Raw genomic sequence first — 13,547 nt, 5'->3', positions numbered from 1 at the left:
GAGGGAACAGAGGGAAGGAGAGGAGAGAGTGTATTCAGGGTTTGCTGTTTACATAGCCCTTCTGTATAGCTTTCTTCAAAGGGGTATACTACAAAACAGAATCAAGAAATTAGCCAGCTAACTTTTACATTTAAAAAAAAGATAATCTTGAAATGGGCATGGTCGTATTGACTCAACAACAAAGAACACATATCTAAGTTTAGCTTTCTTAATTAACCAGAAAATCAACAGTAATTTCTGGCTATTTATCAAAGTTAGCTGGCTAACTAATTGATTCTGCATTGTAGTACCCTTCAGGTTTATCAGTTTACTGTGATGGCGTCTGAGCTGCCACTGCCCTCATTGACCTGGCCTCTAGTCCTACCTACAGACACCCACCACACCTTTACCACACATATCCTTTAGCCAGACCTTTTACAACTGTCAACAATGGACGTAAACTCATCGCACCCAAAATGTGACACCTACGTGCATCAACGTTCTACACTCATGGCGTCTCAGCCTTTTCTAACCAAGGAAGTTTTCTAGGTTCCAGTCTTTCTAGTTTCCTTCTTAAGCTCTGACCCTCTGGCATATGTTAGTTCCTATGAGTCACAGTCAACTTGTATTACACCCATACCTGTACTCTACTCCATTACTTACACCAGTACTACACATTCTATAGGCCTACACAACCATTTACTTACACCAACTACAGCTTTACTACACTGGAACTCTCATTTCTATCACAGTGAGAGCACCTGTCACTCAACCAGTTGTCCTGTCATCTTTGATCCTGGCTTTCTCCCTTACTGTCAGCCACCCAGTCATCCCAAAATAGAAAAAGATTAGATTATATCTAAGATTTTCATATTGACTGAGCTGATATCACTGATCACTGTTTCTGGCTTAGCACCCAGCCGAAGAACATTTAACCAAGAAACACTACCGTAACTCCTCTGTCTACTATGTTATTGAGCTTTCACACAATCAGTCATCAGCTGCTAGCAAGGCCCCGGCTCAAGGTCTATAGAGCCTATAGGAACTCACTGCCCCTGGTTGAGAATGCCGGAAAACACACAGACCCTAGAGATGGGGGAAGGGTGGAGAGGGGGATGGGGAGAGAGGGGGATGGGGAGAGAAGGATGATGAGAGAGAGAGATTTTCCTTTTTGTACTTTATTTGCACACCGTTACAACACAGTATATAGTCTTAATATGACATTTGAAATGTCTCTATTCCTTGGGAACTTTTGTGAGTGTAATGTTTACTGTTAATTTTATATTGTTTATTTAACTTTTGTTTATTATCTATTTCACTTGCTTTGGCAATGTAAACATATGTTTCCCATGCCAATAAAGCCCTTTGAATTGAATTTAAAACAGAGAGAGAGAGAGAGAGAGAGAGAGAGAGAGAGAGAGAGAGAGAGAGAGAGGGAGAGGGAGAGGGAGAGGGAGAGGGAGAGAGAGAGAGAGAGAGAGAGAGAGAGAGAGAGAGAGAGAGAGAGAGAGAGAGAGAGAGAGAGAGAGAGAGAGAGAGAAGAGAGAGAGGGAGAGGTAGTGGGTGGTCAGCACCAGTGAACCCAGTGAAGGGGAGGATCACTGAGTTCATTCTGCCTTGGAATGTATGGGGGAGGAAAGCCCTTGTATCGACTTAGGACCTCACGTTAGCCTATATATACACACCCAATAACCCACCATAATAAAGGACTAGTATATGGTGATGTGAACCACATAGTAAGAAAAGTCTAATTAAACAGGTTTGGACAAATATGATGATGGCTTGTACAGTTGAAGTCAGATGTTTACATACACCTTAGCCAAATACATTTAAACTCAGTTTTTCACAATTCCTGACATTTAATCCTAGTAAATATTCCCTGTTTTAGGTCAGTTATGATCACCACTTTATTTTAATCATGTGAAATGTCAGAATAATAGTAGAGAGAATGATTTATTTCAGCTTTTATTTCTTTCATCACATTCCCACCCAGTGGGTCAGAAGTTTACATACACTCAATTAGTATTTGGTAGCATTGCCTTTAAATTGTTTGACCAAGCTTCCCACAATAAGTTGGGTGAATTTTGGCCCATTCCTCCTGACAGAGCTGGTGTAACTGAGTCAGGTTTGTAGGCCTCCTTGCTTGCACACGCTTTTTCAGTTCTGCCCACAAAGTTTCTATAGGATTGAGGTCAGGGCTTTATGATGGCCACTCCAATACCTTGACTTTGTTGTCCTTAAGCCATTTTGGACAGGTGTCTTTTATACAGGTAACAAGTTCAAACAGGTGCAGTTAATACAGGTAATGAGTGGAGAATAGGAGGGCTTCTTAAAGAAAAACTAACAGGTCTGTGAGAGCCGGAATTCTTACTGGTTGGTAGGTGAATCACTTTCAGATTTGCTGGTGTTTTTCTGGGGTGTTTTTCTGGGGTGTACAGCATATACAGTGGGGAGAACAAGTGTCACGGATTCTGCCGAGGCTGCTCCTCCTCCTTGCTCGGGCAGGCTTCGGCGTTCGTCGTCCCCGGAGTACTAGCTACTGCCGTTCGATGTTATCGGTGTTTGTTTAGTTTTGTCTGTATTGTTTACACCTGTTCGTCATTATGTTTAATTGTTTCCCTTATATTACCCCTGTCTCTCATCAGGACATTGTGTGTGATTGTTTTTCCCTTCACGGTTGTCATTTTAGTGAGCGGGTTATTTCTGTGTTCTTTTGGATCCTTATCGGATTAAAGTACGTGTCCGAGAGTTCTGTGTCCTGCGCCTGACTTCTTTTACCGCATCTCACCGACAGTCGTGACAACAAGTATTTGATACACTGCCGATTTTGCAGGTTTTCCTACTTACAAAGCATGTTTAGGTCTGTCATTTTTATCATAGGTACACTTCAACTGTGAGAGACGGAATCTAAAACAAAAATCCAGAAAATCACATTGTATGATTTTTAAGTAATTAATTTGCATTTTATTGCATGACATAAGTATTTGATCACCTACCAACCAGTAAGAATTCCGGCTCTCACAGACCTGTTAGTTTTTCTTTAAGAAGCCCTCCTATTCTCCACTCATTACCTGTATTAACTGCACCTGTTTGAACTTGTTACCTGTATAAAAGACACCTGTCCACACACTCAATCAAACAGACTCCAACCTCTCCACAATGGCCAAGACCAGAGAGCTGTGTAAGGACATCAGGAATACAATTGTATACCTGCACAAGGCTGGAATGGGCTACAGGACAATAGGCAAGCAGCTTGGTGAGAAGGCAACAACTGTTGGCGCAATTATTAGAAAATGGAAGAAGTTCAAGATGACGGTCAATCACCCTCGGTTTGGGGCTCCATGCAAGATCTCACCTTGTGGGGCATCAATGATCATGAGGAAGGTGAGGGATCAGCCCAGAACTACACGGCAGGACCTGGTCAATGACCTGAAGAGAGCTGGGACCACAGTCTTAAAGAAAACCATTAGTAACACACTACGCCGTCATGGATTAAAATCCTGCAGCGCACGCAAGGTCCCCCTGCTCAAGCCAGCGCACGTCCAGGCCCGGCTGAAGTTTGCCAATGACCATCTGGATGATCCAGAGGAGGAATGGGAGAAGGTCATGTGGTCTGATGAGACAAAAATATAAACTCCACTCGCCGTGTTTGGAGGAAGAAGAAGGATGAGTACAACCCCAAGAACACCATCCCAACCGTGAAGCATGGAGGTGGAAACATCATTCTTTGGGGATGCTTTTCTGCAAAGGGGACAGGACGACTGCACCGTATTGAGGGGAGGATGGATGGGGCCATGTATCGCGAGATCATGGCCAACAACCTCCTTCCCTCAGTAAGAGCATTGAAGATGGGTCGTGGCTGGGTCTTCCAGCATGACAACGACCCGAAACACACAGCCAGGGCCACTAAGGAGTGGCTCCGTAAGAAGCATCTCAAGGTCCTAGAGTGGCCTAGCCAGTCTCCAGACCTGAACCCAATAGAACATCTTTGGAGGGAGCTGAAAGTCCGTATTGCCCAGCGACAGCCCTGAAACCTGAAGGATCTGGAGAAGGTCTGTATGGAGGAGTGGGCCAAAATCCCTGCTGCCGTGTGTGCAAACCTGGTCAAGACCTACAGGAAACGTATGATCTCTGTAATTGCAAACAAAGGTTTCTGTACCAAATATTAAGTTCTGCTTTTCTGATGTATCAAATACTTATGTCATGCAATAAAATGCAAATTAATTACTTAAAAATCATACAATGTGATTTTCTGGATTTTTGTTTTAGATTCCGTCTCTCACAGTTGAAGTGTACCTATGATAAAAATGACAGACCTAAACATGCTTTGTAAGTAGGAAAACCTGCAAAATCGGCAGTGTATCAAATACTTGTTGTCACGACTGTCGGTAAGATGCGGTAAAAGAAGTCAGGCGCAGGACACAGAACTCTCGGACACGTACTTTAATCCGATAAGGATCCAAAAGAACACAGAAATAACTCCACGCAGGGAGGAAATAACCCGCTCACTAAAATGACAACCGTGAAGGGAAAAACAATCACACACAAAGTCCTGATGAGAGACAGGGATAATATAAGGGAAACAATTAAACATAATGACGAACAGGTGTAAACAATACAGACAAAACTAAACAAACACCGATAACATCGAACGGCAGTAGCTAGTACTCCGGGGACGACGAACGCCGAAGCCTGCCCGAGCAAGGAGGAGGAGCATCCTCGGCAGAATCCGTGACACTTGTTCTCCCCACTCTATATGCTGTACACCCCAGAAAAACACCCCAGAAAAACACCAGCAAATCTGAAAGTGATTCCTGTTTCACATCAAAACAATTAAGATATTATTAAATAAAAAAGTAGCTTATACGTTGCTGTACGATTTAAATACTTTGTGTTAAAAACACATTTTTAGAGCAATATGATGGTAGATAATATCGATGGACAGGTTTTCGCCAACAGGGAGAGTGAATGGGAAATGACCAGGTTGTGTATGTTGCATGTTGAAGTGGAGTGTTGCTGAGTTCACAGTGAGCTGGATGTATGGGGGTGGAAGTATCCTCACACTACATATACTATATGCTATACACTGTATACACACCCAGAAAAACCCCAGAAAATCTGAAATTAGTTATTGTTTCACATTAAAGCAATTAACGTCTTTATTAAATAAAGAGTAGCATATACATTATTGTTCTGTGTGTGTGTGTGGTATGATGTGGTATGGTCTGTGTGTGTATGTGTGTGTGTGTCAAATCAATCAAATCAAATTGTATTTGTCACATGTGCCGAATACGACGGGTGTAGACTTTACCGTGAAATGCTTGCTTACGAGTCCTTCCCAACAATGCAGAGTTAAAGATATCTAATTAAAAATCAAGAGGAATAAAATACACAAATACACAAGTGTGTGTGTGTGCAAGCGAGCGTATGTGTGTTGCATGGTGAAGAGGAGGGTCGTTGGGTTCATGTTTAGCTGTATGTATTGGGGGATGGAAAGCTTTAGGTCCCTAAGCACCTTATGCTATATGCCTCTGTGACTGTATTGGCTTTCCATGCCTAGAAGACCATATCAAATCCAAAAGTGTTTACTATTTTACCATAAAACATACAGTGAGTGAAGAGAATATTCGTATCGTTGGGAACTTTGTGTTACCTGTCCACACATCTCTTTATTGAAAACACATCTGCACATTTCTGCTTTATTGAAAACCATTATTGCCTAACATTAACATTATACAGTACAAAACAACATGAACAGCCACATTCACCAAAAAACATACTGGCATGGATTCTACAGGCTGCTGCAGCCCATAATAACTGTATCAATATGATCTTTGTTCTCCTCTCTGTTCCGAGGTAGCCTATTTCATACGTTGATAATGACTGGTTTTGTGTTTCTCTAGATCAGAACGATGAGAACAGAACTCTATTCCAGACCCCATGTGAGAGGTGACCTTGCTTGGTGCCGCGTATTCACGTGCGCACTTCCCATGTCCATGAGAGAACCGATGGCCAACCAGTTTACTCAGAGTTATAGGCCTGCCTAATATAGCATTTAGGACTAGACCATCTGGTACAAAATAGTCATCCTATTGGCCTACGCCTCTATCCTAAATATTTTATACAGTATAACTCCTTTTTATTTTAGGCATTTATTATAATAACTCTATAGGCCTAAAATGTTGGGGTGGGGGTTCAAGCCTGCGCGTGTGTTTACACCGCTCAGCCGTAGTAGACTGAGGCACGAGTAGACTACCCACTCAGCCCTGACCACGAGCTCCACATGTATGGGCGGGGCTTTGAGTACCACGCGGACCCACCAATCAGCAGGCAGTAAAGAAATCACTGGCTGCATGGTTCCACCAATGGAGTTTGTATCTTCAGACGACCAACCAATAGGGCACGAACAAATGTGGGCACGTGTATCCGTGCACATGTTGACGCTCGTAAACCGTGGAGATAGAAAGAACTAGCAAAGAGGCAAACCAATGAACGTCCCGCGAACGTGAGAGGAAGTAGACTGCCGACCTGATGTTCCAACGAGTCTGAGGCAAATATCGGCAAGTAGACTACGGAGATAGACGTTATCAAAGCCGCTCTGGCAACCGTTGGCGGCTCTACTGCTGTTATTTTGTTGCAATATTCCAGGTGAGTGTCCTCTTTAAAATGTTACATTGCTACATTCCTGCGCGGGTTACAGAATTAACTGTGATAGGCTATTCCAGAGACATGATACAATGTTTCCTTAATTACGTTCGTTGTGTTTGGTGTAGGCTAGTCTACTCCTGAGTTGTTTCATCGTTGTTGGTTGATTTATTACAGTGTTATAGAGCTGTAGGCTAGCGTTCATTCTAAAAGCATGAAACAATTGCTGGACCTTTGTCAACGTCAGACTTTAACATCATATATTACATGTGTCAGTGTTCGCACACACACACACACACACACCACCTGAGACACAGTGAAATTCCCCTGCAGCCTACATACCTACACGGGGCCGGGCCAACACAGACACAGACACAGACACACACACAAACACTGAAAAAGAAAAGCTACGGAATGGCAGGAGGAGTATATCAGTTTTGTCTCATATGATGCAGTGGGTTGATCCATTGGTCCATGTTACGTCTTTGTATTACATAATATTGGCATGCATCCAGTCATTCATCTATACATTCCCACAAAGTCTATCTAAATGATAGGCGTAATTGGGACAGCACAGGTCCCAGGAAATAGTTATACCAGAGTTATAATCAATCTGTTATATTAGTTTTTAGGATTGTTACAATTATGTTACCCAAGTGTACTGTGGTCCCTTTCTTGTAAAAATCACAACTTCTGCGACAGACTATTAAACAGTGAAGTGTGTGTGTGTGTGTACATTGCAGAGGGACTATTATCACAGAGGGTTTACTTTCTAGCAGAATGTGCGTGGCGAGACTGTATCTATGTGTATGTTTTGTGTGTGTGTGTACATTTGTGTGAGTGGAGGGTGTAGCTAGAAAAGTGTGTATTTTTAGGTGGTGGGCGTTAGACTTTGTGTGTGGAGATACCAGTGTGCTCAAGTTACCCCTCTTAGTGTAGTCTGAGGTCACGAACCAACAGGGACTCCCAGATTAAAGAGAGAGAGATATTTATTGTTTATTTCACTTTTGTTTACTATCTACCTCACTTGCTTTGGCAATGTTAACATACGTTTCCCATGCCAATAAAGCCCTTCAATTGAAATTGAATTGAGAGAGAGAAGGTTAGAGAGGAAGGAAAGGAGAGAGGAGGACTGTCTACAGCAGTAAACTCACAAAGAGGAGGGGGTTAGAGGGTAGAAAAGGAGAGGAAGAGATGGGAGGCATACAGAAACTGAGAGAAGGGGGTTGGTATAGTGAGTGAATCAGAGTGAGGGGGATGGAGAGAAAGAGCGAGACAGATGGGAGGGGTGAGAGAGAGAGAACCCCAGAGGCAGAGGAGAGGGAGGCAGAGAGAGAGAGAGACCCAGCCTGCCTTATTGGATTCTACTACTGCTTATTCTACTCGCACCCTTCCCCCTCACGTTTCACACTCTCTTTCCCCATCTTCTCTCTCCTCAATGGGAGCCAGACATGCACTGCCATTGTGTGCCTACTGCATACCCCCAGTCGCGCTCTACATCATGTTAAACTAGGCCACTGGTAGACCCACCATTTTGAATTGGTGTTATTATTTTTGGGTTGTAGGATTTAAAAGAAATGTCTCCCCTATAGCAATTTCCACAGCAATGTCCCTCTTCCTCTTTCAATTCAACTTCAATTTAAGTGGCTTTATTGGCATGGGGAAAATATGTTTACATTGCCAAAGCAAGTGAAATAGATAATAAACAAAAGTGAAATAACCCCCCCAAAATGTTTTGCAGTAAACATTACACTCACAAAAGTTCCAAAAGAATAAAGGCATTGCAAATGTCATATTATATGCAAAGAGTTAAAGTACAAAAGGGAAAATAAATAAACATAAATATGGGTTGTATTTTTCTTTCTCTCAGTTGAATATACAATGTCATTTGGCTGTTGTCATAGAGGGCACATTTTGTTACTTGGCTGTTCTTCTAAATCCTCTCTCTCCTTACCCCTCTCCCCCCTGCTCTCTCTCCTCTCCCCCCTTTCCCCCTCTCTCTCCAAACCCACAGTGATGCAATCGCAGGGCAGCACTTCCTCCCAGCCCTCCGTTGATTCACTGAGCTCCAGTGACAGCTACCTGTTCAGCCACTCTGAGCAGGCGGAGGATGACACCGACGTCTTCCTGTCCGAACGCTCGCCCTCCGTCATCCTCGGCACTGGGGGCATGGTCAGGGGCGACGGGAGTGCCGGGGCAGACAGTCCCGAGTCCCAGTGGGCGTGTGACGGCTTCACCGACCGTGAGGAGGATGAGTCACGGGGGTCAGAGGTTACTGGAGGTCACCCCAGGGTCACAGCTGAGAGAGAGAGAACAAGCGAGACGGAGAGAGAGAAGACAGAAGGAGACCTGCTCTTTGCCCAGAAGGTGAATGTCAGAGAGAGATAGAGAGATTGGGATGGAAGACAGGGATACATAACTTGTCTTCCTTCAGATATTGAGACTGAACCAACTTCAGAGACAGCTTGACCACAGTACTGTACCCCATTAATAATCATCCCTCCTCTCTCTCTCTCTCTCTCTCTCTCTCTCTCTCTCTCTCAGTGTGCTGAGCTGCAGGGGTTTGTCAGGCCCTTACTGGAGCTGCTGAATGGACTGAAGGGGGGACGATTTGACCGTGGTAAGCACCATTCTCCTACACTGGTGTGTGATGCTGCAGCCTGTATTGAGCCAGCCTGTATTGATCTAGTCTGTAATAATCTAGTCTGTATTGATCTAGTCTGTATTATTGATCTAGTCTGTATTGATCTAGTCTGCAGCTACTGTGTCTGTAGTTTTCATCTGTAGGCATATTGGTGTGTGTGTGTCTGGAGTGTGTCTGACAGTGTTACACTGTGAATGCTGACTGGAGGATTATGTATTTGATTGACAGGTCTGAGTAGTTTCCAGCAGAGCGCAGCCATGGACCGCATCCAGAGGATCGTAGGGATCTTACGGAGACCCAACATCGGGTAAGACCACACACACACACCTGTTTATGTGCTTACTGGACTCAACCCTGCACTACTCAGTTTCAGCATTCTGTCACAACAGCAGAAAAAGATCACTTTCATAATAAGAAGTCCAGTTTGAATGTTTATAGAGAGAACTGTATTTAGTCTGGATCTGTGTTTAGTAACGTTAGATGAGACCAGGAATGTTAATGTCTATGCTATTCTTAGAATGGTTGTTTTCTAAACCTTCTAATCCTCCTCTCTCTATCTCTCAATCCCCTCCTTCCCCTCTCTCTCCACCTCCGTAGGGAGAAGTATATGAACACTCTTCTCCAGGTGGAGACGATGCTGAAGATGTGGTTTCCACAGGTGTCCCCCTTGGCCCCACCTACCGCCCCTACCCTCTCCCCCCCTCACCTCTCACTCCGGGACACCCCATGCAGCACCCCCCCACACAAGCACAGAGACCAGTCGCACATCCCTGTCAAGGTGAGAACACACAAACAAACACGCACGCGCGCACACACAATAATATGTTGATAACAAGTTGTGGCTGAATAATTCTCTCTGTCTCTCTCCAGAAGCGCAGACTGAGTTGGTCAGACACAGACTCTGACACCCCTCCTCCAGTACTCTTTAAGAGGCTCAACACCGGTGGAAGAGAGGAGAGGGGGAAGGAGGGGGGAGATGTCCCCTCGGCAGCTTCAGGGGTACCCCCACACCCCCAGGACCCCACCAGCGACCAGGAGAATGAGAGAAAGGAAGATGAGGAGAGCAAAGAGGGAGAGGGAGAGTCATCGAGCAACAAAGCGGGTCTCTGTTCTGAGCCCGGTCCCACCTCGGTCCTCATAGCACCCATCCTTTCCCCCTGGAGACCAAGGGAGGGGAAACAGCTGCTGCCTGCCATACCACCTCCCACCACCAGGGGCAGTCCAGCCATGCAGGACAGCGTAATCTCTTCCACCACACCCTTCAACAACCTCCAAAGCCAGCAGCAGCCAATTGGGTGCCAAAGCCAGCCTGTTGCCGGGAAGACTGGGAAAAATACCTTAAAGACCTGTCAGGGGCGGGGCCAGGCTCATTCAATCACGACAAAGCCTTTGAAAAGGGTGGAGCGTAAGAGCAGGGTTAACCCCGCCCCTTTATAGACTTGATGCACTGAGCACGCTCCGACCAGCAGGCTAGTGTGACTATGTCAACATGCTAAAGCTGCTGTGATAGGGAGAGTCAGGGTGGTGGAAATGGGCTGCAGTCCAAACACTTTATTTTTTGTACCCCCTCAGCCCTTGCACTAGACACTTTCCCTTGGGGGAATCCCCTTCGAAACCGGATACAGTTTGATTGCCATCTTAAGTGGAGGTCCAATTCACTAACGTTGCCCCCTCGGCACTCGATTTAGCTTGAGGGAGCGAGTGAAGAACTTGTGGGGTTGATATGACGCACAATTAAATGCAAACTGTAGTCAAGTGTCATACTCCAGTGGCCGCGAAGTGTCACATTTAATCAACACGGCTGCATTTTCGGCCTGTCAGACAGAATTATGATGCTAGCTTGCTAAAAAATATAGTCTCGTAGTGAGGAGCCTATAAAACGTAGCTAGCTTCATAAACATATTTTTTGGAATTCTGAAATGTATTGGAATAAATGACCAAACTATAAAACTAGTTAGCCAGCTATGGGTAACTGTAGCTAGCTAGCTATGTTAGCTTGCTAGGTACATGAATAGCTTTAGGTTGGTTGTTTTTAAGCTCAACTTCAAGATTTCCACTAAGGACGTTGCCTCTCCGATCATCACTCTCCCTCGCTTAGGCAAGGGACATTTAAGGTACACTCGGATGTGACGATGTAAAACATAATTCAAGGGCTGAGGGTTTAGGGCCGAGGGCTGTCTACTTTGAATTTGGACTGCAGCCATTTGATGTGTTTCCTTAATGATGGACCTTTTGCAACTACCTAAACGCAATTAGGACCATTAATGCGAACGATATCTGAGAGACTACAGTTATTGCTACATGAGGACAGAATGTGTCCTTCAAATCATAATCACAGTTCCATAACAATCTGATTTTTTTGCACAAATAGTGGTTGTAGATCTGGAAGGTTGGTAAACACCTCTTAAAGCCCAACCCTTGTTCATAGAATATTGGATCTCTGATTGACCGAATGATATACTCTCTTACTCCACTTAAGAAAAGGAAAATGCCACTATGCAAACTTAATCGAAATGCTGTTGGCTTAATGATATTTGGGTTTCAGGTGGGTGGAGGCAAGGAGGTTAGAGGTGACGAGGAGAAGATGGTTAGGAGGACAGGTGGGATAAGATTTGGGGATTAAGGATAGTTATATTCCTGGAATGAACGGAACCAATATTTTATGTCTTACTCCTCAGAGATGATGCTTCCAGTGAATAACAGCAGACAGACAGTTCAATAGACAGAGGCATTACGGATAGAAGTGAGGAATGATCCAACTAGTCAGATGCCATTAGACTACTGAATGACCTCTAGAGCTGAATAACATCTAAGAGGACGTGGCAATGACCTCTACTGAAGTCTAAAGGGGTTTAGAATCTATTCCATGTCAATCCACCAACATGACACAATCTGTTTGTGAGGACGAATACGAGGTGTTTTGGGTGAAGATCGATAATGACTGAAACGAATGAAACACAACTGGGTTTTATTCTGTGTGGAGAAATGTGAAGCGGGGCATCCGTTAAACAGTAAATCAAATTTCAATGGCCTAACCGGTAGAGGATAGAATACCAAGCAGACCTTAGATCAGCTTCTAGGGACAACTTAATCCTTTAAATGGCTCAGTGAGAGACTCTAAATATCATCCTGAGAGAAGAGCACACTCACAGTCAGACAGACATGTTGACTTGACAACGCTGCATTTATTTATTACCTTTATTTATTAATTGGCAGCTGTGTTTCTCTGTCTGTGAACTTGCGATTGGTTGACCGATGGCTTTGGGATGCTCTTGGGAAAGTTGCTGTACAACAGTTTGTTTGTGGTTTTTACTGCTATGATGGGACAAATTTTTGGGGGATGATTGGACTTTTGGACTACTGTGCCTTTACCAAATAGGATGTGTACAAAAAACAAAGCATTTTATTATTTCAAAGCATTTTCTACATTTTGATTGTTTGCTTGTCTTTCTTAATAGCACAGTACACAATTAGTCGAATAACACAGTACACAACGCCTAATTCCTGTCTTCAATCTCTTATCTGGCTTCCAGGGGTATGTTGGGCAAAACTAGCTACATACAGATCCCACAACAACAAGGCAACCTCTACTGCAACCAGTGCAGTGGTCATGTGTACAACACAACAGTATTCTATACATATACGTCATAGTCTTCTATGAACTAACAACAGTGGCTAATTTATTTACGTTTTTAGATTAACAGTTGCCTCTTTGGGGTGTATTCTATAGTTCATTATTTAGGTTGGTCCGACTGGAGGATATGAGCTGCGCTTGCTATCTCCTGTGTGCTTCTTGGTGCTCCTCAAACTTGAAAAACATGTGAGGATCAAAGCTAAAAGGGAGACAGTATGAATATTTATTTTGCACCATCATCATGCTGCTATACATAACTGTCTAAAATAAACCTGAATGAAACATGATTGATATATTCCTCATAACAAATAATTAATACACATGTATTTACTAATGAATAATAATAATATAATAATATATTCCATTTAGCAGGCACTTTTATCCAAAGCGACTTACAGTCATGCGTGCATACATTTTATGTATGGGTGGTCCCGGGAATCAAACCCACTACACTGGTGTTGCAAGCGCCATGCTCTACCAACTGAGCTACAGAGGAAATAACTGGGGTACATGATACATGGTTTACAAAGAGTTGACTTATGCTTAATAAACTGTTTATATGCAGAGCTTCCAGTAAAGCACTGCTAATACAAGTTAATATGGTTGCATCCCATACTCCCTATAGCTTTCTCCAAGGAGAGCCAC

The 13,547-nt window shown here is 43.8% G+C and overlaps 1 protein-coding gene across 1 annotated transcript; it reads left to right on the top strand.

Moving 5' to 3' along the window:
• Positions 1-6,520: 6,520 nt before the first annotated feature.
• Positions 6,521-12,695, top strand: LOC311139761 (uncharacterized protein). The gene is made up of 6 exons (XM_084174705.1): positions 6,521-6,627; positions 8,639-8,991; positions 9,169-9,244; positions 9,497-9,575; positions 9,866-10,046; positions 10,139-12,695. Exons 2-6 carry the CDS (start codon positions 8,641-8,643, stop codon positions 10,703-10,705), a joined length of 1,254 nt encoding a protein of 417 aa, XP_084030831.1. The 5' UTR covers positions 6,521-6,627; positions 8,639-8,640; the 3' UTR covers positions 10,706-12,695.
• The last annotated feature ends 852 nt before the right edge of the window (positions 12,696-13,547 follow it).

The sequence above is a fragment of the Coregonus lavaretus genome, assembly GCF_964263955.1.
Source record: "Coregonus lavaretus genome assembly, chromosome: 13".
Lineage (NCBI taxonomy): Eukaryota > Metazoa > Chordata > Actinopteri > Salmoniformes > Salmonidae > Coregonus > Coregonus lavaretus.
Note: the sequence above shows the minus strand (reverse complement) of the source record. Positions and strands in the feature narration are given on the sequence as shown.